The 21,117-nt window shown below is 42.3% G+C and overlaps 1 protein-coding gene across 1 annotated transcript in view; it reads right to left on the reverse strand.

The window, feature by feature from the left end:
- KLF12 (Kruppel-like factor 12) overlaps positions 1-21,117 on the reverse strand; it is a 155,468-nt gene that overhangs the window by 125,813 nt on the left and 8,538 nt on the right. Inside the window, 1 exon segment of the mRNA XM_010179117.1 lies at positions 4,223-4,312. Coding sequence (XP_010177419.1) covers positions 4,223-4,312 — 90 coding nt within the window.

The following is a 21,117-nucleotide window of genomic DNA, read 5'->3' on the forward strand; positions in this document are numbered from 1 at the left end:
CTGTAGGAGGTGGCTTCCTTTTATTCTTCACGCGAGCTTCCATTTAACGTGAAACAGCACCCACAGTATTTATCAGCTTCACCTGGCTTAATTAATCCAACTGATGTAGCTGTGATGCACCCTTCTGGGCTGCAAGCCTATTTCTCCAGCACTGCTGAAGGATACAGCTGTATACCCTTGAGTACATCTCAAATGGCTTTGCATCATGCCCTGTAGGTATGTCCTTAGTGGTCTTTGGGAACAGATCTTGATCTCTTTCTGAAGAATGTCATGTATTTATGGCACTGTAGGGCAACTAATGAACCGTATCAGCTGTGTTTCTAAACACCTCAGGAACACTTGAGAATCATCTATTGCAGGATGAAGAAAAACAACTCTAAGAGTATCTGGTCTCACTGCAGAAGAGGTTGATACACGTGCACTGTCCATGTGCCGTTTGTTTCCCCAAATCAGTCATGCTAAACACGGAGGATCATTTCAGAAAGAAAATTAAAATATGTGGATGAAGCAAAGATTCACGAATTACAACAGCCAACACTAGAAGTGCACTCACTTCTAATAATACAAAGAATGTACATAAGCTGAATGAGTCAACATGAAACAGTTCCCCACACAGTCAAGGAGCAAGCCTTGCTGCTGAGACTATCCTCAAGTGAATTTCAACAGGAATTTTTGTAAATAACACAGATTTTTGAGGTAGACTGAGGTAGAACACATTTATGTATATAATAACATAAGCATGGATGTCATTGTTCAGACACAACACAAGGTAATTTGGCTGGAGATGAAAGACACAGAGAACAATATTGGCTTGTTAAAGGGTTTTGTCATTTTAGTCATTCTTTCCATAATTTGCCCACGCTAAGGCATGGGAATGGAGACAGATCAAGCAGACTTAGAAAGCGAATTCAGAGTAAGATAAATAACCTTCAAATAATGATTTGAGGGGACAAAATACAGGCACAGGAACAAATGAAATTGCAGATCCGGAAACAAAAAGGCTGATGGAAAATGAGAGGTGCATTATACTCTGTATTTGAGGATTAATTGTGGGATATAAGTCCCACATCCATATCTCCTTTTAAGAAAAGCCTATGGCCTCACTCTGCAAATACCTGAGAAAGTATAAGTTCACGTGTCTGAGTGTGAAGATCACCTTCTTCGTGTCCTTCTCTGGCGCTGGTTACTGACACACAAGGGTTTTACTGCAGACCAAGAGATCTGAAGCTGGAGGTCACCGGAGGATATTAAATGATAAGCAAATTCACATTTCTAAAGTAATTCTACCAATTTATTAGCAATGCTAGCTCCTGTTCCACAGTAGGGGAGATAATAACGAAGCCTTGTTAAAGGGCAATGCGATATCTTTTATGTAATGTCTTTTTTTCATTTGTGATAAAGCCATTAAAGCAGCAGTATCTTCTTGAAGCCTCAAACAATAGTGTGCATTAAATCTCCTGTGCAAAATTAAGGACAGTAGTTCACTGGAAAAATAAGCATCTGTTCTTGTTAATGCTGATGGCCGCCTAAAAATCATTAAACTCTTCTAAATTGGTGACGATAAAACAAAGCAGAACTGGTTTAACTTTTTTTCCCAAAGCAAAGAGAAAATCCATTTCCTTTGTAAATATTTCTTCGTTCCAAACCTGCCCAGTACCCTGCATCTCGTAAGGCACGTCTCCCTTACGGGCTGCTAAAATCCCATTTCCCACCATCACCTAGTTTGAACTCTGTGTCCTTTACGGGTTGGTAAAGGTTTTTCTTCACTGCACTGACACAGGCTGTGGATCCCGAGTCCTGCCCATCTCTCCTCTGATCACAGGTTCAATGCAATCACTGCATCTGACATAGCTGAAACACAGGCATCAGATCCAGCTTCCTTTCAACCTCACCCAGAGCCCGGGCTGGTTTGCAGTAGGAGCAGCAGCACAGGGAAGATGAATTTCTCATGAATGAAATGCACACAGCCAGACAGTGCCTATTTCACCACAGCCATATACCACAAAAGATAAGTGAAGAACCAACTTAAGGCTAAAAGCCAATGCTATTTGTATAAAAACATCTTCCTTTTTTTTCTTTTTCTTCTACTGTACTTCTGTTTTGGTGGGACAGGTGTAGAAGAAAGAGGAATGTTGCTTCTTTCTGAGCTTTTTATTCTTACATTGTCAAGTTACTGCAGTGGTCTCTCTTCACTTTACCAAGGTTGCTAAGCAGTGGTACGTTCTACTGCTCAAGTGAGTAGGTTGGTGGGTTACTGGTTCACAAACGATGAAGAAACACATGAATTTCAAAAAAAGGCTTTTAATAAAGCCCCAGGTTAAACACATGTTGTTTAATCATTAAACCACAGATGAAACTTCCTTTTCACAACCCTTCAACCATGTCTCGTTTTTGCCCTTGCAGCAAACCTAGAGCAAACAGCAGATACCAAGCAGAAACAGCAAAAAAACCCACCAGTCTTCCTATAGGTTCTGGAAAAGTTTGCCTCCTCTTGTCTGGTGTTCAGCACGCTCAGTGATGAAAAATGCCATCTTAGTTAGCAGATTTTCAAAGTACAAGTCATGTCTCCCTGCATACCCATACACTGCAACGGAGGTGCAACCCCAGAGACCATAATAACACAAATAAAGATCACAATTTCAAATTCATACTACTTGCATCACACTTCAGTTCTCACTCTATTCTTCCCAGTTATGATATTCGTCTTCCTAAGCAGCTCCATGTGCTGCCTTCAGTATTCGCAGACTTCAAACGCTTGTCCCTGTTATGCCTACCAACATCTCCACGTTCAAAACAGTCTCTGAGGCACACGCTAAACATCTGTTTCAGCCACCTTTCTCTGCAGAGTTTAAGCTGTTTGCTGGAAAACTGCCATCCTAATGGCTGGCTCCTGTGTTAGCGAACTGGAGAATTCATTTGGTATTTATTGATTGCTCCCTAATGAAGAGCCATAAAGGTGCCAGAGACTCTTGACCAGACACTACTTAATTAGTACCAAAGCGTATAAAGTCCCAAATCAAACCGAGCTCTTTGTCCAGCAGCTCAGCCACTTGAAAAGAGAGAGGTGACATCATTTTCTGCTGACAGAGAAGTCCATAAAATGTTATTAAAAAAACCCTAAGGAAATTAAAAAACTATATAAAATGTTCATTTCCTTCCCGTTCTTAAGACACCAAATAAGTCTTCCAGAATCAAATCACACTTTGAGAATAGGAAGTATTCTTCATAAAGGACCCAGCAATATATATCATGCATAGAATTTATTTCAAACTGGACAAAGGCAAATACCAATAAAACTTTTGACTCCTGAACAATAGAGAGAAAGGTTCATGTCACATTCAAAGACATAATGCAAAGCATCCAGATGGTATACAAAATTACCTCAAATGGATCTGTTTTTTCATCATCATGGCTCACACAATAGTCCAACTTTCATGTTCCTTCAAACTATGCTGTACTGGAGGTATTTCCCAAGGGTACTTGCTCTCAAGAAGGTGGAGAGATAAGCAAGAACTCTACTTCATGGTAACACGAGATCCATTACGTACAGATGCTCTCATAGTAAATCGACAATCCCTGATGCAATTATTACCGCATAGTGAAGAAAGTACCCTTAACAAGTTCAAAAACTTACTCTTTCGTTTTCCCAAAACCTACCACTCCAATGCCAAAAGCTTGTTCTGCAAAAAAATCCTATTCACGATCTCTGTCCTGCATTCAACACTCTCTGTGATACCAGCTTCATCCATCCAAAGCTCCTAGCCTTCTTATCATAAGGATGAACAAATATATTCCACCAGAAAGAGAGTGGTTTTGCACTAACTGAAAATGGAGCAGGACAAGCATATAAAGGATGAAACAACCACAGGAAGGCAAATACCCCAAGAAGGCAGCATAGCAAGTATATGTACGGGCTTCTTAGACAGATTAATTTGGGTTCTTTACCATAATCCATTATTCTCTCCTTGTTTTTTAAACTGCACCTTTTTTATAATCATAAAATTACATCAACAGTAACTCAGCTATTCCAGACTATTTCAATAACTTTCCTGCAGAGTGTTGTTCTGTGCTCCCAGCAGACGTGACCAGACGCTCACTGGTACGTCTCCCAAGAAAATGAGCTCCAAATGGGTAGAAATGAAGACAAACATGGAAAAGAAAATGGCAGTACAACTGGAGGGACAGCTAACCAGAGAGAAGCTGGACAGAAACCTCTGCTTACCCCTTGCTCGGATTCCAGCAGCTCTGTTTTGACTCTGACTGCCGGCATCCCATCAAGCATTAACATTCTGTTCGTAAAGGCGCTGATGTCCTATGGCAAAAAAAGGACAACGTTAATCATAAAAAGAGGAAAAATACTTAGTTTAATTCTCTGGTTTAGTTCTATGATATTGGAGAGGTAAGTTTCTTTTAGTGGAAATAGTTAACAAAGATGTAATATTAATTTCAAGGAGTAGCTACCAAGTTACTGCTTCTGTTAAAATACCAAATTACACTTCCAGTTATCCTTAGAAAGAACTAAGTCTTTGTAAGCAACATGGGAAAAATCAACTCCAATTACTGTTTATTAGTTTGAAATCAATCACGCAGGTGTATGTATATAAATTCCTTCCTTGAGAGCTGGAAAAGAGAGCAGCGATGTCAAGTACGTTTTTGGCAGTATACTCAGGTATATTTGATTTCAATCAAAACATTTGTACTTCTGTATTACCTACAGAAAGCATATGGTTGAATCCAGAGAAGTTATAGTGAAGGCCTGTACATGCACACCATAAATTAACACACATCAACTCCTCAAAATTTGTATAATTCAGTATCTTGTAAAGTTACCAGTATAGATTCTCAATTGAAATCTCCATACCCTCACCTCTGGCACAAAAGAAATAAAAAAGCATTTTAAAAACACACATCGGGCAATGTATGCTGAGAGTTTCAATGTGAAGAGCGAATTGCAGAGCTGTGTTTCCCTGAACCAACATCCCTGCTATGGACAGCTCATCCCGCTGTAGGTGCCTATAGGAAACCTGGGGAAGAGCTGCTCACTAGGGCATGTAGCAATAGGATGAGGGGTAATGGTGTTATACTAGGAAAGGGTAGATTTAGGTTGGATATTAGGAAAAAGCTCTTCAATATGAGGGTGATAGATCACTGGAACAGGTTGCCCAGAGAGGTGGTGGAGGCCCTATCCCTGGAGATATTCAAGGTCAGGCTTGATGGGGCTCTGAGCAACCTGATCTAGTAACATTGTCCCTGCTCACTGCAGGGGTTGGACTGGATGAGCTTTAAAGGTCCCCTCCAACCCAACACATTCTGTGATTCCATATGCAAACCGAAACCAACTTCTTGCGCCTTCAGCTCAAACACTACCTCGTCCTCAGTTTTCTAATCCAGCCAAGGCTCAAGGCTGGCATTTGAAAGCTAGCCCCTTAAGCTGCCATTTACTTTGGATAACACAGAGAGAATAAAAGACATTTTACCCCTCAAGCTAGAACCTGACCTTACGCATCCAGATGCCTTGGTCAGCAGCACAGAAATACGGAGACGTCACAGCGATTTTTCAAGCAGCGAAACTACAGCACAGCTCGCTCACAAGTGACTCACTCAAGTCACTCACTTCTCCGCAGCTCTGTCTGGAAGGTAGCAGTCAAGACGGAAACTCTGCTCTAACTGATATGTCGTAGCCCTCAATAACCACGCAGCGATGGAAAACAAACCTTTCCCTGTGTTTCCTGGGCTTCTGACCTGTTCAGTACGGCCTGGTGCTGTTATTCTTAAGGAATATCTTCATAGCCCTGCTTCTTACCATGGTTGCTTCAAGAGAATTATAAAAAAAAAAAAAATTGCCTGTCCTAGTAGAGCTTCCAAAATATATTTTAAAAACTTAAATTACTTTAAATATTTTCTTCCTTCCAATTAATGCACCTCATCCCGAGATCTTCATTTTCAGGTGTATAAATACAGCAGTAACTGTTTATTTTTGTATATTTCTTTATTGCAATTTAAATACCACGCTGAAACACAGAGGAAATCGATATGCTCATGCTCTAACATGGGTGTCACAGGCAGAGCCAATGACCTGCTTACAATCCCCATCGCCCTCGCCGTGAACCCCATGCGTTACAGCACACAGAGCTGCGGTTTGATATTACAAGGCAGGCAGGAACTTGGTGGTAAAAAGAGATAAGCAAATGCAACAGCAAATGCAAATGCAATCTCCATCGATTTTTCCTGAAAAAGTAGATTAAAAAAAGCTCTAAATGCTTAAGTTATAAAATTTCAGATCAAAGAAGTAATTGTTCAGCAGAACACCTCCACACTCAGACGTGTGTGAATGAAGACGAGTCACGCTGTTGAGACGCCACGGTCCATGCTACACTACCACAGCGCATCTACTGTATTTTAAGCTTGACACAACAGGAAGAAGAAAAAAAAAAAGAAAAAGAAACCAAAAAAACCCTCTTCCTATGTCTTCTCAGCAATTTATATTGTGCACCTTGATCTTTATTTGGTGTTTGAGACATGAGGTAGGGCAAGAGGAGGAGGGACTCGGACACCCTAAAACAGCTCAATGCTACAAAAGCACTGGGTGAAATCGTTCCAGGCTTTACCTCCCTCTTCCCAGCAAGGGCGGTGCGCTGTTTACTCGTCCCAATGGACCTCGGGCGTCACCGAGCTCCAGTGGTTTGGCTGTGGCTTGGGGTGGAGCACGAGCAGGAGCCAGCCTGGCATTCTCGGCTTCCCCAGCGCTTCTTCTGCAAGCAGAGAGGTCCCTCTCCCTTCGTGATTTATAACGGCACAGTTGAGTGTTACAGCAGCACCAGGAATACACCATCCCCAAGCATCCCTTGGGCTGTTTAGCTCGCAGACAAAGAAGGATGAGTTGATACCGCTTCGTGTCCCCGAGGAGGTCTCGCCCGCCTGGACGAAGGGCTGCGGCCGGCTGCTGCAGGAGGCGCGGGCAGGAGGAGGGGGAAGACAAAGCGCCAGCGAGGAAAGGCAGGTTTAATGAACTGTTCCAATCTGATTAGAGGCTAATGTCCCTTTTAGTGCTTTGTACCAATTTACAGCTGATCTACTCGAACCATTTTTCCCCACTGGCTGTGATAAACTCATTAGTTTTAAAAATGCAAGCTAACCAGAGCCTTTGAAGTTTAAAACTGATAAATCATGAAAACCTGACTAGTTCATGTACCATTTAACACATTTACATGTAACTAAATTTTCACAGCACTCGCTTCCCCTTTTGTTCTCTAAAATCATATTTCTTAAAAAGCAGCGCTCTGCCTTTTGAGCACCGGTCTGAAGAGTAAACGTAGTGAATAACTCTGGCTTTTGGGTCATTTATAATTCAGAGCAGCAATAATCACAGAAGTAGATTCATCCCAAACTATTAGATCCTGTCTGCATTTGTGACTGGAAGGACATTGTATGACTTATGGGGGGGACGACACCGCCTGGTAATGCCTGGGTAGATCCAGTCTGTGCTGCACATACGGATGACAGGTTTAGACCAAGAGCTGCCCAGAGAGCTGGTCTTTCCAAATTGCACTCTCCTGCCCCAACAAGCGTTAGTGTCACAATATGTTCCAAGCCCTTCAGCAAATAGGATGTAATTGCCAAAGTTTGCATACAGTGGGCAATCACCTAAGGCAAAGGAGCTTGACTCATCCCCAAGGGGGCTGGGAGGTGAACTGAGTTCCCCCAGGAGCCTCTCCAGTCAGCTGGGCAGATGGAGCATCCACACCTGAGTGAGGCCGGGCTGCTCCTGCGCCCCACGTTAATTTATGACACCCAGGAGAGCCACCAGCAGAGATTACCAACGTGATGTATTGAGACAACACATTTTTCAGGCTGCAATCCCCTCCTGGCTCACTCAACGCCCTCCAACGTCTCACAGCTCGCTTCCAGGCACCCAGCGCTGCCCAAGTGAAGGTCACCTGAATTTGTGTGACAGAACTTCCTTCTCTGTTCTCCTACCTCCCACCCACCCACCTGGTGGACTCCAACCTCCCACCTAGGCAAAACACACAGCAGATTCATGTCCTAAACTGGGCACACAATCAAGCCTAACTGGGTATGACCTTATCAAAACATCTGTTCTCTTGGATCAGTGAACTAACTCATCCTAAAAGAGACCAACCTCTCCTTCTCAGTGCTATCCCGTTGCAGCCTTCACTAACCATGTTTGGACACGTATCCCCTTGAAAGACTAACCAAAACCACAAATCATACCCAGGTCCGTATGGGCAACTGCTATCAGAGCAGTTGCGACAGAAGATAGACAAGCTTTTGGGCTTACAAGCTCGTCTCCCAAGATACTATGGCCATCAGTTTTGTAAAAAGACTCTCTCCCCTCCCAAAAGGCCTACATTTTCAGTACAGTACTGCAACTACAACTGGCATTTTCTTCGTGTGGTTGATTTCCCAAGTTTTAATCAAATTGTATTTGGCTACTTTGGAGGAAGAGAAAACAAAACAAAAACTTGTGTCTCATCCTGGTATAATTCCCCCCTCCAGCATCCTATAGCGCTAATTTAATTACGAGTTACACTACTATGAATCTTGTCTCTCTCTACAGGAAGGGCTGCGGTTTTGTAGCCAGGTTTTTAATTTGGCCAAGCCATGTATTTGACAAGCCTGCTGCAAACTGAACAACAGCAGGGGATTTGGTGCCACAACCAACCTCCTGTCCTGAGACACAACCAAAGCACACCTTAAACCCCCTCTGGAATTTCTCCTAAGCACAAGATGACAGAGTGTGCACACCCCCACCCCACTGCTGAGGACTCTCCCACTCTCCAAGACTTTCACGCCCAGGTGCTCAGTACTAAAAAGTCAGAAATGAAATGATGCTCTCCCAGATTTGGGCAGACTGTGATGGGCACAGCCCCCTGCTACCCCAGGAAGAAAGCAGTGAGATCAGGCTTTAGAGCACACAGAACCCGGGTCTTATATTTCTTGCACGGCTGGACAAACATTTACGTTCCTGGGCAAGAGGGTCTTGTTTCATCTCAAGAACACGAGATACACAGAAGCAAGGTGCACGATGCTGGTTATCACTGTCACTAATGAAAGTCACTCTCACAATTCCCAGCAGGACAAGGCAGGAAAGTAAGATGGAAAAGCTCATGGGTGGAGATAAAGACAGGGAGATCACTTATGAATTATCATCACAGGCAAAACAGACTTGGACGGTGAGAAACGAAGGTAGAAACTGAAACACCTCTCCCCACCCTTCTTCTTTCCCAGGCTCAACTTCATTCCTTCACTCCAATTCTTCCTTTACTTTTCTGTACAAATTTAACTTCTAACATGACACACATTGATTTTTGAGAAATTATCAGTAGGGGAAAGAGGCATCTCAAATTCAACATTCAAACCACAGTAAAAAGTTTCACGTTTAAGGGCACTACATTTGAATAGCTAAGAGCCAAGAACAGCCCTTCAGAAGTCTTTCCATCTTAAGGGTGTAACTTACAATTTGCTCAGCCTCATCTTCTACTTATTACACCAGTTTCCTGCACATGCAGTGATTTCTTAATTCATCATTATATTCTCATTTCATGGTTCCAAAATTTTGACTTTTTTTTTTTTTAACAGTGTTCTTGACAACACAGAAACACAAATTTTTAAGCTTTACTTTTTTATACAGGTATCTTAGAAACATCACTGAACTAAGCACAAAGTAGCCTATGTCACTTATATGCCCTAGCAATAAGATTACCTTGTTGATATTTCTGAACATGAATCCCTAAATTCACATTATTCTCACTACTTTTATTACTACACCGAAGTTATCCATAAGTCAAAGCAACAGTCAGCGTAACACCTCAGGGCACAAAATCTGGTGATCCACTCAAGGCAAAGCTTCTGAAGATAGGACAGAGCCTTTCAAGGATAACACCAGATAAGATTTCCACAGTTTCAAATGGTTTTCCCTCTTTGTTTCAAGGAATGAAGAATGAAAGATTACCATTTCTCCTCAAAGATAACTATCTCCACAGGGAGCGGAAGCCAAAGAGAATGTCTGCTTTCCAAATTCTCACAGGAAAGAATCACACAATCGCCTTCTACCACAATCTCCTGAAAAGCTTCATTTCCAAATAAGTTCTTTATATACCATACAATGAGATTTGTTAGTCACTTAAATGTAGTTATCTCTAGGGTGAAGCACACCAGTTAACATTGCCACGGTATGTGTAAGAACAGTTCATTTCAAAAAGTGAAGGAAACAACTATCCGATATAAAATAAAAGTAAATTTATGTGGCTAGAAGATAATCACTCAACTGGGAGTTCTGCCAGGGAATCGAGGTTAACAGCCCATGCCTTGCCATAAGATCTTCATCATATGTAATTATGTCTATAGCTGTGTGAAATGTTCATAATGAAAGCTGAGACTCTGGTAGCTCAGCATTTCACTCTGAACTTGAATTTCCAGTCAAATTCAGCAGAAAAGAAAAGGATCTTTTTCATTTATTGGTGCTTCACGGAGAGACAAAAGAGTTTCCTAAGAAAAACGTATTGGGAAGCCTTAAACTGCATACTGTTTTCATGTGAAACTGGGTGGGGTTGATTTGAGTTTGTTCCAACTTGAAATTCCTTTAGTGAGAAGAGAATGCAGTTTGCAGAAGCCTGGGTGAACAATATGGACATACAAGCTGCGGTTTACGTCTTGCCTAAAAACCATACGCTTAGAACTGGACTTCCAGCAATGGACTTCTGGAAATGCACTAGGACAACAGCTCAGCACATGAGTGCAAAGAATAATTAACTAAAGCTAACAACAAAGTTATTTCTCACCGATCTACGTACCACTCTCTGGTCTGCTTGTTGGGGTCCACCCTGAACAGAGCTCAGGGTGGACCCAAACGCAGTGCATGAAATTTCATACATCACTTCGTGCTACTGGAGGCTGTGGGAGGAGGGCAGTCTAGGTATAGGCAGAGATAGAGATATAGGTAGAGATAGAGATATAGGTATCACAGACACATGCCTTTATGGCATCCATCACAGCTCTAAGCTTTCCAGGAAGGCCCCCGAGTGTGGTCTCTTACGACAACCACACACACCAGGTAAAGCCCAGGCCTCAACAGCAGCTGTGACTCTGTGCTGCCGGTGCCAGGGAAACTCATGCAGTGGTTGGCCTTCAGCTCGCCTTGTCCTGCTGAGTTCCTCATCTGATGCACCAGACCAGCACAAAGATGGACACATGGAACACGAGCTTCCTGAACTCCTATTCTGGTGCCCAGATCCTTTAGGAAAAAAAAATAAAATTAAAAAAATCACCCGAAAAAAACCCCCAATGAAAACCTATTTTTTTCAGACAGCAGGTTTCCAAAAGTTAAGTAGCCAAATCCCCATGGTCACAGCTATATTTTAATTTGCTGTGTATTTTCACAAATCTGTTTCCAGAGAAAAAGTTCATGTCCAGACAACGTTCAGTGAAGAGAACCAAGATCTCACGTATTGTTTCTAAAGGCTTTTTGGTTTGTTTGAGTTTAGATTAGTTTTACAAATATAAACAGAAACGAAAAGATGTGGTCAGCTTTCAGGTGACAGAGGAGCATCAAGTGCACTGCAACTGGAGGCCAATCTGCTATTTCTCAGACTCAGCAGGCAACCCTGTCAGCTGAGACTGCTTAAAATCCCTTTACACCAGCTCTGCTCTCCCGCCACTTTTAGCTGTCTCTGCAAAGAATTAGGGATCACTGCCACAGTATGGCGTTCAGACAGGGTATGTTACAAGTAACAGTCATTACACCAGAGCCATACATTTAACTCCTACCAACATTAACGGCTTCACTGTTTTCCTTTGATAAGATTTTTGTGAACACCAATGGATTCATTAAGTGCTTGTGGATTTTCTTTATGTTACATTTAAATGTCTTGCTACACCAAAAACCCTACCCCCTGAAAAAAACAACAACAAACAAACCACCAGAAAAAGAGAAAGAAAAGATGAAGAAGAGCCATCATTTAGGAGAGACATATACTTAAGAAAAGTAAGTTTGGAAGAAGCATGCACTGCATTTATCTTTCCACAAGAATAATTTTTTAAAAAATAATAATCTTGTCATAATACTACATGACGCATAATAATAAAATACACTCTTGATAGATTCCTTTGGGTTCTTAAAGCACGGACAAGTAGCAAAGGCTGCTATCAAGTGAAAATTCATGGCTTTTTCACACAAAAACACTAGTAATTGAACTAGATTGCCACTTTTCCTTGACCTTAGTTACAAGTCAAGTGGTTTTAAAAAACTACTACTCAATTTCTGAAGTAGTTTTCTGCTACCTTATGTCAACTGCCTTCAGAGAAGAGTTTGAAGAATATGAAGCTTAAAATTAAAGACAAACACCACCATCAGCCCCCCAAACAAAAACAGAATGGGAAATATGAAATAATTTTCATAGTCCGACAATTATTATATTGATCAAATTTACTTAAACTTATACTACTTAAAGTTTACCTTTACTATTAGGTGGATTGTTGCCTCAATTATTAAACTTGGAAAAAAAAGTTTACACGAGCAGCTGGCGAGAACAGCTTCAGGTCAGGTTTCATTCAAGAGGTCCCCTGTCTTGTGCCTTTACTAAAAACTAAAACCAGAGTTTAGATGATGAAAAAGGTAATTCTCAGGTCAAAACATGTTTTTAATTAACTTCTGGTGCTACAAAGAGTATGCAACATCAGTAGTGTCAGGGGAATAATTCTGCCATCTGACAAAATTTTCCTGTATCTGTTAATTGTCTAAACTGTGGCTATTTTCTATTTGCTGAGCCAATGAGCATTGGATGGCATTGCCCAGGAGCCTACCAGCAAACATGCAGTGACCGAAATTTTGCTCTGAATTCTGCCCTCACCTGCTCCAGTAGGAAAATGAGCTGCTGAAAGCGTGGGGAGCTGCTTGGCACACATTCCCCCCATCTGCCAACGTGTGAAGTCTGCTTTCATGAAGACAGATACAACACGGGCCCCGCACGCTGCAGAATAAAGGGAGCGTTTAGCATGGAGCAGCAGCCACAGCTTAGTCCAAAATTTTTGTTCGAGATGCCACATGGGAGGCCAAATGGCTGAATTTAGCTGCTCTTTGCCAAGAAGACACGATGCGGCCTACAGGGCCTGCTTGGCTCCATCACTCTCTGCAGGCCAAAGGGACCATCACCCCGAAGTGATGGCACCTCCAGCTCTGTCACCGCAAAGCCCCAGAGGAAGCGGCGAAACCACCTCATAGGAGACTTCACAGGCCCGGACATCATTGCTTTCTCCCTAAATTTGCACTGGCCCTTTCCATCCTGGGTTTCACAGAAAGCAAACATGCTACCAACATGTAGGCCCCACTGGAGCACGACAGGCCAGTGGATCACTGGGGAGAAAACTGTTGCTCATCCAGGACTTGTGTTCCCTCCTCTAGGATAAAATATAGCAATAAATTGATTGTCAATGTCAGAAGCTGACTTCTTATAAAGCACAGACACTGCAAACTGCATCCTCGGAGTAAGAGCAATATAAGGCAATGCTGTCATTAAATATGCCTAGCTCCCTTCTAACGCTGGGCCACAGAAATGTGAAGCAGCTGATATTGCTCTTAGCTAGCAGAAGTGTTTCTGACTTATCTGAGGGCTCAAGTGGACAAGGCAGAACTGAAAGGAAACCAGGATAAGCCAGCTTTCCCCTTCAGGTTAAACATTTAACCGTTAATATTTAGGAAATTCAGTTAAGCTTTATTTTTATTTCAGATTTACTTTGTTTGCAAGCAATTTTTAAAAACTTTGGTTTTCAAGGGGTTTTTGTCTGTTTCCTTTTTTTTGTTTGAGGTTTTGTTGTGGGTTTTTTCATTTTTCTTTGCTATTAAACACAGAGCAGTATACGGCACCTTGTTCCCAAAAGCCAGTTGCTGGTTTCCAGCTAAGCCCAATGCACCACCAGCAATGGGGACAAAGCAAATTCACTGCAGCCTTGAGAGGAGGAGAAGGAGGAGGTGAACACACCCATGTGCAGCTGCACCCTCCAACGCCAGCTATCGTAGGATGCACCTGCAAGGAGTGCAGCCGGTTCTCACAGGGCCTCAAAAACCATGGTTCACATACAAAGTCATAGATATGACAGGCAGTACGTGATGAAACCAAAAATGTTCTTTCAGTGGCCCAATTTCAGCTGCCAGGAAGAGCTGTAGCCCCAACCTGCACCCCAGCAGCTCCACCGGAGGAGCAGAAGCACCGCCAGCGCGCCGGCGCTTGCAAAACTGCGTGTAAAGAGCGCTTGATTCATGCACATGCCAAAATGACAAAGGAATAATTAAATAAAGCTGAAAGATTGCACGCTCGGATGAAAAGGAGACTATTTGCCAGAAGCTAAAGCATTACTCCATCGCCCTTTCCTGCACCTTTTGCACAGCAGCCTACGTGCGCGTGGAGGAATGGCGATTTATTTTGTACGCTTCTCGCTGTGGAGCAAACAAACTGCTTATTATGACATTTCAAAAGAAAAAGTGTGCATTCTGATGAAACTCCCAAACTGCAAATGTTTAACATGCTGTTGCAACCCAATCTCTGTTTTATTTAACATCAGTTTGAGGTTTTCCTGCTCCCCACAGGCTTCAGTGCAAGCTCCTGGGAAAATACCAATATTCAAGCTGGCGAGCAGCACTCGGTACATTTAAAAAAAAGGGGGGCAAACCCATGACTTTTGTTCACTTAGTGAATGAATTATAAAGCATCTTAATTCGTGAATGAGAATTTGTAAGTATTCACCAAAAGCATGACAAAATTATCTAAAATAACGTATCACACTCACATTGCTCACATCAACTTTCAGACAGAAGTTGACACCTGGTTGCTCACATCAGGTACTTTCTCACCTAACATAGGATGGCCAAAATATTTATGTACAAAACTGTCAAATTAGATTCCAGAAGCAATAAATTACTGTGGAAAGAGGGGTCACTTTAAAGGCACTTTCTAATCAAGCGTTAATTTTAAGTTAAGAATTTCTAATTAACAAGTTTCATGTGTCGCCAACACACATTTCCCACAAATTCCCAGAGACGTTGCAATCCTCAATCACATTTGAAAAAAAGAGTATGGCACACAAAATTACTGCCAATAATTAAAATAACTTCAAGATTAAAGAGAAGTTTAAGTAACTGTGGATACAGCCATAAAAATGACGAAAAAAAATCAGAAAGAGACATGAGTAGCACATATAGCACTACAATAACAGATGCTTTGAACTTATAGCATCCTCCAAATCCAGAGATACCAAATTTACTGTGTACAGACAATGAACCTGGGCATATAAAATAAATTCAAGATTTTAAGGAAAATACATGAGTGTGTGTCTAAAGGAAAGAGCAGATAAATGAGTAATTAATTTACCATGTATCAGTTCACAGCATGAAATATCCTGTGACCCTGCAGAAATTCAGGGAGCAATGAATGCTACAGCCAATTTTTTCTTCTTAGGATCCAAGGATAATTCAGGTGGGAAAGGGCCTCAGGAGGTCTCCAGTCCAACCTCCTGCTCAAAGCGGGTGCAGCTCAGAGGCCAGACCAGGTTGCTCAGGGTTACGTCCAGTCAGGTCTTAACAACCTCAAAGGATGGAGATGGCACAACGTTTCTGGGCAACCTGCTCAACTGGGAGACAGCTCCCATGGAGGGGAAAGGGTTTACCACACACCCAGCCCGAACCTCTCTTGTTTCAATGTATTGCGTCCCATTTTCCTACCACACACAGCTATCAACTGAGCAAGGCCCTCTCAGCCCACACATCCTGCCAGTCTTTGCCCATCTGACTGTGCACTCATCCAGGCTGTGATAACTCAGATGCAAGAACATCGATGGAGAAAGCCTTGCAGAAGCTGAGGTGAATGGTGTTCACTTCTCTCACCCACTATTCCAGTCATTTTACACTACAGATGGCAATCAGGTGGGTCAGGCATCCTTCACCCTGGGGGAATCCATGCTGACTGTTCCCAGGCACATTCTCCTCCTTCATGGTACCCAAAGGTCTGTTCCCAGAGGACTCACTTGTACCATTTTGTCCATGGACCATGCTGACTGGTTTGTAGTGTCCCAGATCGCCCATCTGGACTTCTCTGAAGAGTGCACCATTTGCTTTCTTTGAGTCATGAGAGATCTCCCATGGTCTCCAGGACCTTTCAAGCACGCTAGAGAAGGGTGCTACAAGGACCTCGGCCAGCTCTCTCAGCACCCATGGACGCTGGCAGGAAGGTCCCACGGGCTTGTGTGCGTTAATTCTTCTCACAGGCAATCCCTAGGACTTGGTCCTCAGTCCTCATTCATGACTGGTGGTCCTGCTCCTCGAACCTTCTCTGTAAGCACAGAGGCCTGTGAGAAGGCCACGCAGGTGAAGCCTGAGTCAGAAGACGGCGATGGAGTACCTTGGCCTTTCCCTCCCACTCAGCCATGGATCCACATTATCCTTGCCCAGCCTTTTGCTGCTGAAGTACTGACAAAAGCTCTTGTTCTTCTCCTTTATATTTCCTGCAAGTCTAAATCCCAGCTGCACTTTGGCTTTCCTGACACTATCCCTGCATGCCTCCACAGTATTTCTGTGTTCATCCTTTGTAGCTTCTCCCTGCTTTCACCTCCTGCTATGTGCTGCCTTTTTGCACTGGAATCCATGGGTTTTGAACTGGAAGCCATGACTTCATTTTGAGAAGCTACTCTGACAAATCCACTTGTCTGATGAGCTAGAAATTGGTTCAAAAACTAATGGACTTTTCTACAGGTATGTTTATCAAGAGCTATCAAGCACAAAAATGCAGATCCAACCTCTGGTTATAAAAGTATTTGTACCAGGGCAATCCCATCACTCATACACAACCTTGCCAGTTCATTTCCCGAAGCATCCTTCTGTTATTGACTGTTGTTGGAGGAAGCACACATGGTAGATGGTCCTTTGCTCTGACAGAAAATGGCCACTTTTGTCTCTTCCTGAAGTATAACACATGCCAGAACCATGAAAGTTAAACCAACTCTAAACCATGGGATTCCAGTCTCAAGACTCGCACTCCAGAATGAATTTACGATGATCTTTAAGGTCCTTTCCAACTCAAACCATTCTATGATTCTAAGCACCTGGTGCAGATCACTGCCAAAACGGGACCTTAAGGTAGGCAGGCCATTATTTTCTGCAGTATTTCACTCCCTGTGTTTTATTCCAGAGGTAAATGAGATGGTCAGCGGTCAGCACACAGCACCTACAGCTTAGCCTGGACTTCAGGTGATACCTTCAGAGCCCATCAGCAATGCAGGCTGTCCATGCATACCACCACTCCTCAATTGGTTTCCTCAATGGTAAAAATCACAGCCAAACAGTAGCGCCTGGCAAAGCACCCGGACACTGCAAGTTACTGCAATTCCCACATAAACATATAGAAGTATTACAGCAAGCTATACAGTAAAGCTACCACTCCTGGCTGGTTTCCTCAATGGTAAAAATCACAGCCTGGCAACAGTAGCGCCTGGCAAAGCACCAGGACACTGCAAGTTACTGCAATTCCCACATAAACATATAGAAGTATTACAGCAAGCTATACAGTAAAGCTATACATTCCTACCTGCTGTTGAACTCTGCTTTGCTTCAGAGGTGTCCTATGCAAAAAGCATTTGACAGAATTGTGTGTGACTGCTAAATGTGCCCCTGCTGGGTCTTTAAGTCCTCATTAGTGTTCTTAAAGGCAGTGCACCTGATTATACACCGCGCAGCAGGAAGATCTAACAAAGTATTGTTATTTGTATTATCTTTTTATAACCTAGCATCACGCTCCCATTAAAAATGTATAGTGACCTTACCCATGTCAAGGCTTTCAAGAAATAATGCACTGAGATAATTGGCTGTTCGGCATCATACATAGCCTTTATAGTGTGTGTCAAGCCCTGAGCCACACTAATATATTTAACGTTTCTCATTAGGACATAATAAGAAATTGTGCCTGTATAAATCACATATTTATGCCCAACACGTGGCTTAGTTACACTGTGTAAAATGATGAAAACGATTTCCTGTCCACACTGGCTATGTCTCATATAGAATAAAACGCTTTTATTAGATCTACTTTGCACCACAAGAACTGCATGGGTTAAGCTGCGCGTATTTTTAAGGGACGATTTCTGCACAGACATAGACTGTTATGTGTACTGCATCTTTCTGAAGAGACCTGGACCGCTAACATTAATAATGTGACAAACTGCCTCCATCATCATTCTGGATGCTGAAATTCAGTAAGTGTTACTTAAATATTCTAACCACTAAAATCACAGCCACAGTGGTTTCCAGAGCAGTGTTTCACAGACACTGAATATGGCTGGACACAAATCTGGAGGGTAATTCCCTCAAGCAATGCAGACGATTCACAAAAATGCTTTTCACGCTGAAAGCTCATGCCAAGTCACCAGTTCACATCTAAAGTAAGAAAGAATTCTAAGAGTTATTTCAGGAAAATACACCCTTTCCTAAAAATCACAGGACTTCAGCTTAGAGAACTTATGTTAGGTGCCTAACACACGTTTTGTGATGAAAAGCACCAAAGCTATGTCATTGTTGGTGCTGTTCCTTCAGATCCCCTGGCTCAGCACAACCAACACAGAGCCTCCATCCAGCTGCTGTGTGCGTGCGTATGCACGATGGATGTGGAGGTACACTCTACATCATCTGAAGACATGAATAAATGCTGCATTTCAAGAATTGTAAGAAAATATAAGGAAAAAAACCAACATGGTAATTCTATCACCAGTTTGGTGCCAGGGATAATAAACTATCCCCTCTTAAGCAAAAACTGTGAAAGTCATCATCATTTATACTTAAGTTTAATGTAATCTCTGAAACATTCAGGTGGGGGTTGTTTGGTTTTGTTGTTTGTTTATTTAAAGTAATGACAGCTCTCTGAGTGGCCGTTTGCCTGAATAACAGCAGAGCTTTGAATTTATTTTCAATCTGAAAGAACGTTCACAAGAGCAATGGATTAAGTTTATCCTAAATTCAGTATTAACCTGAATACACTAAAACTGGGAAGAAAAATAAAGAAGCCACACTACTGATGGACTGTGAGGAACTACTGGGCTAATTCAAGAGATCTTCGTTTATACTGTTATGACTATATCTAATTATCAAGCCCTGCAGAGCCCTACTCAGGCAAATAAACCTTTTTAAAATAGGTTACCAAATAATCCTTCATGTTTTTACCATCATCAGCTGCCATAGAACTGCTCTAGGGTCAGGTGTAAAGGTTTATGCCTGGATTTGATGATTTTTGTTGAAATTTTGCAAGGCAGATACTAGTCAAGTACTTCACGTGCTCACCACATTGAACGGCCTACAAAGAGGTTAGTAAGAAGCGACCGCGCAGGGCTAAAATTTGGCTGGCTACCTGGAGCGTCTCCCAAGGTTCAAGGCAGTCCAAGGTCACTTATGTTTGCATTAGAAATGAGAGGTTTCTTTCCAAGACGAACGTACGCACACCCCAAAAGAGGGTAAGCTGTGGAGAAGCGGGGCGTGAGGAAGCTGCCCTAACCATGGGGCTCCTCTGGACACAGCGACTCTTCAGTGCCCCCTTCCATATCCTCAGGGCCCGGTGCTGGGTAGCTATGTAGTGCCTTGGAAAGTCTGGAGGCTGAAGTGAACTTTTCCCCCCGCTTGCCTTGCTCATATCTTATTTAGGATTTCAGCACCGTTTCGGGAACGGTTACAGACACTTCAAATCACATTTGCCTGGTGTGATCTTTTATTTATTTACTCTAAAGATCGCCACATGGGAGAGTTCAGAGCCACCAGAGTGGAAGAATTTCAATGTTTTAAAATGCTTTCTGATGACAACAACTCTGTCTTTATAAAAGAGTCCTCGGTCTCTGATCCCACCACGCCAGAATGTGGACAGACCCTCAAAAATATAAGCAAATGGGTTATTCCCTTGCACACTGCAGTCACTGTTACTGCTACAAACTTGGGATGAGACAAAAAATAACTGGTTTACTAGAAACCCAGCCTGAAAATGAAACTGATAAAAAGAAGAATCTAACTGGGCACTGCAACTGATAAAAAATGATTGCTGTCCTGTATCCAGAGTAAATTTGGCAGAACTAATCCCAGACTGCATCCTCGAATTAGGTGGAGCACAGCATATTTAGTAGATCAACTAAATGGTGCTGTCCATCACTACTGAAACCACTGGAAATATTTAAGCTTTTTTTCATGAACAAGAGCAGAAACTAACTCTGCTTACAGAATGCTACATTCAGGAAATTGTGCCTTTTTTCCCAATGACCTGGTTTCACATTAGGTAAATAAACGCGTATGTTTCCATGCAACACTGTATGATGAATGACTTGCCCAGACTTTCCTAAAAGAAGTGGCAATCGACATCAGGTTAATACAGAAAGATTCTTAAGCTGCACATAGCTCACAGAGAGCAGAAACTAAGGCCATCATTCATTCTTCTGGAAACCTGCTATGCCCCACAGTAAATCTTTTCCCCCAGGCAAAAGTGGTAAGTGGCCTTGATCATAACAAACTGTTGCTACAGATCAGAGAGTAATGGCATTTATATGCAGAGTAAAGTAATAGCCAAACTTTTGCTTGAAGCCAAATACACGGTTGAGAAGCACACAATAGGAGCTGGGTGTTGTCACCACCTACCTTTAACCATTCTACTTTTCCCGTGTGTCGTTGTCCCTTTTCCATGACAAAAAGATACCATCAGCTGAGGTAGGAAAAAACACCCACACCAACCAAAGTGGGTGAACTGGTTTGAGTAAATTAAAGCCTGAAACCTCTTAATGTTAATATTAAAACTTTTTTCCAACATACACCCACTTTGGAATTATGAAGGTTGTAAAACTTTTGAAATTATTATTATTACCACTACAGAAATAAATAGCAGGTAAGCTTGGTTTAGAAATGCTTTCCATATATTTAAATATGTAGCAGTTAAGATAATTACCCAGCCTCTTTTATCAAGCCATGAATTATCAGCAGACAGTGTATTTTTACTGCAGAAAAGCTGTATTTTCACAGAGAGATGCACATTGCTTGCCATTCCTGAAGAGCTTTAGAAGTCCTGAAGAAGGCAGTATGATAGTTAAAGAGAT

The sequence above is a fragment of the Mesitornis unicolor genome, unplaced genomic scaffold, assembly GCF_000695765.1.
Source record: "Mesitornis unicolor isolate BGI_N332 unplaced genomic scaffold, ASM69576v1 scaffold13832, whole genome shotgun sequence".
Lineage (NCBI taxonomy): Eukaryota > Metazoa > Chordata > Aves > Mesitornithiformes > Mesitornithidae > Mesitornis > Mesitornis unicolor.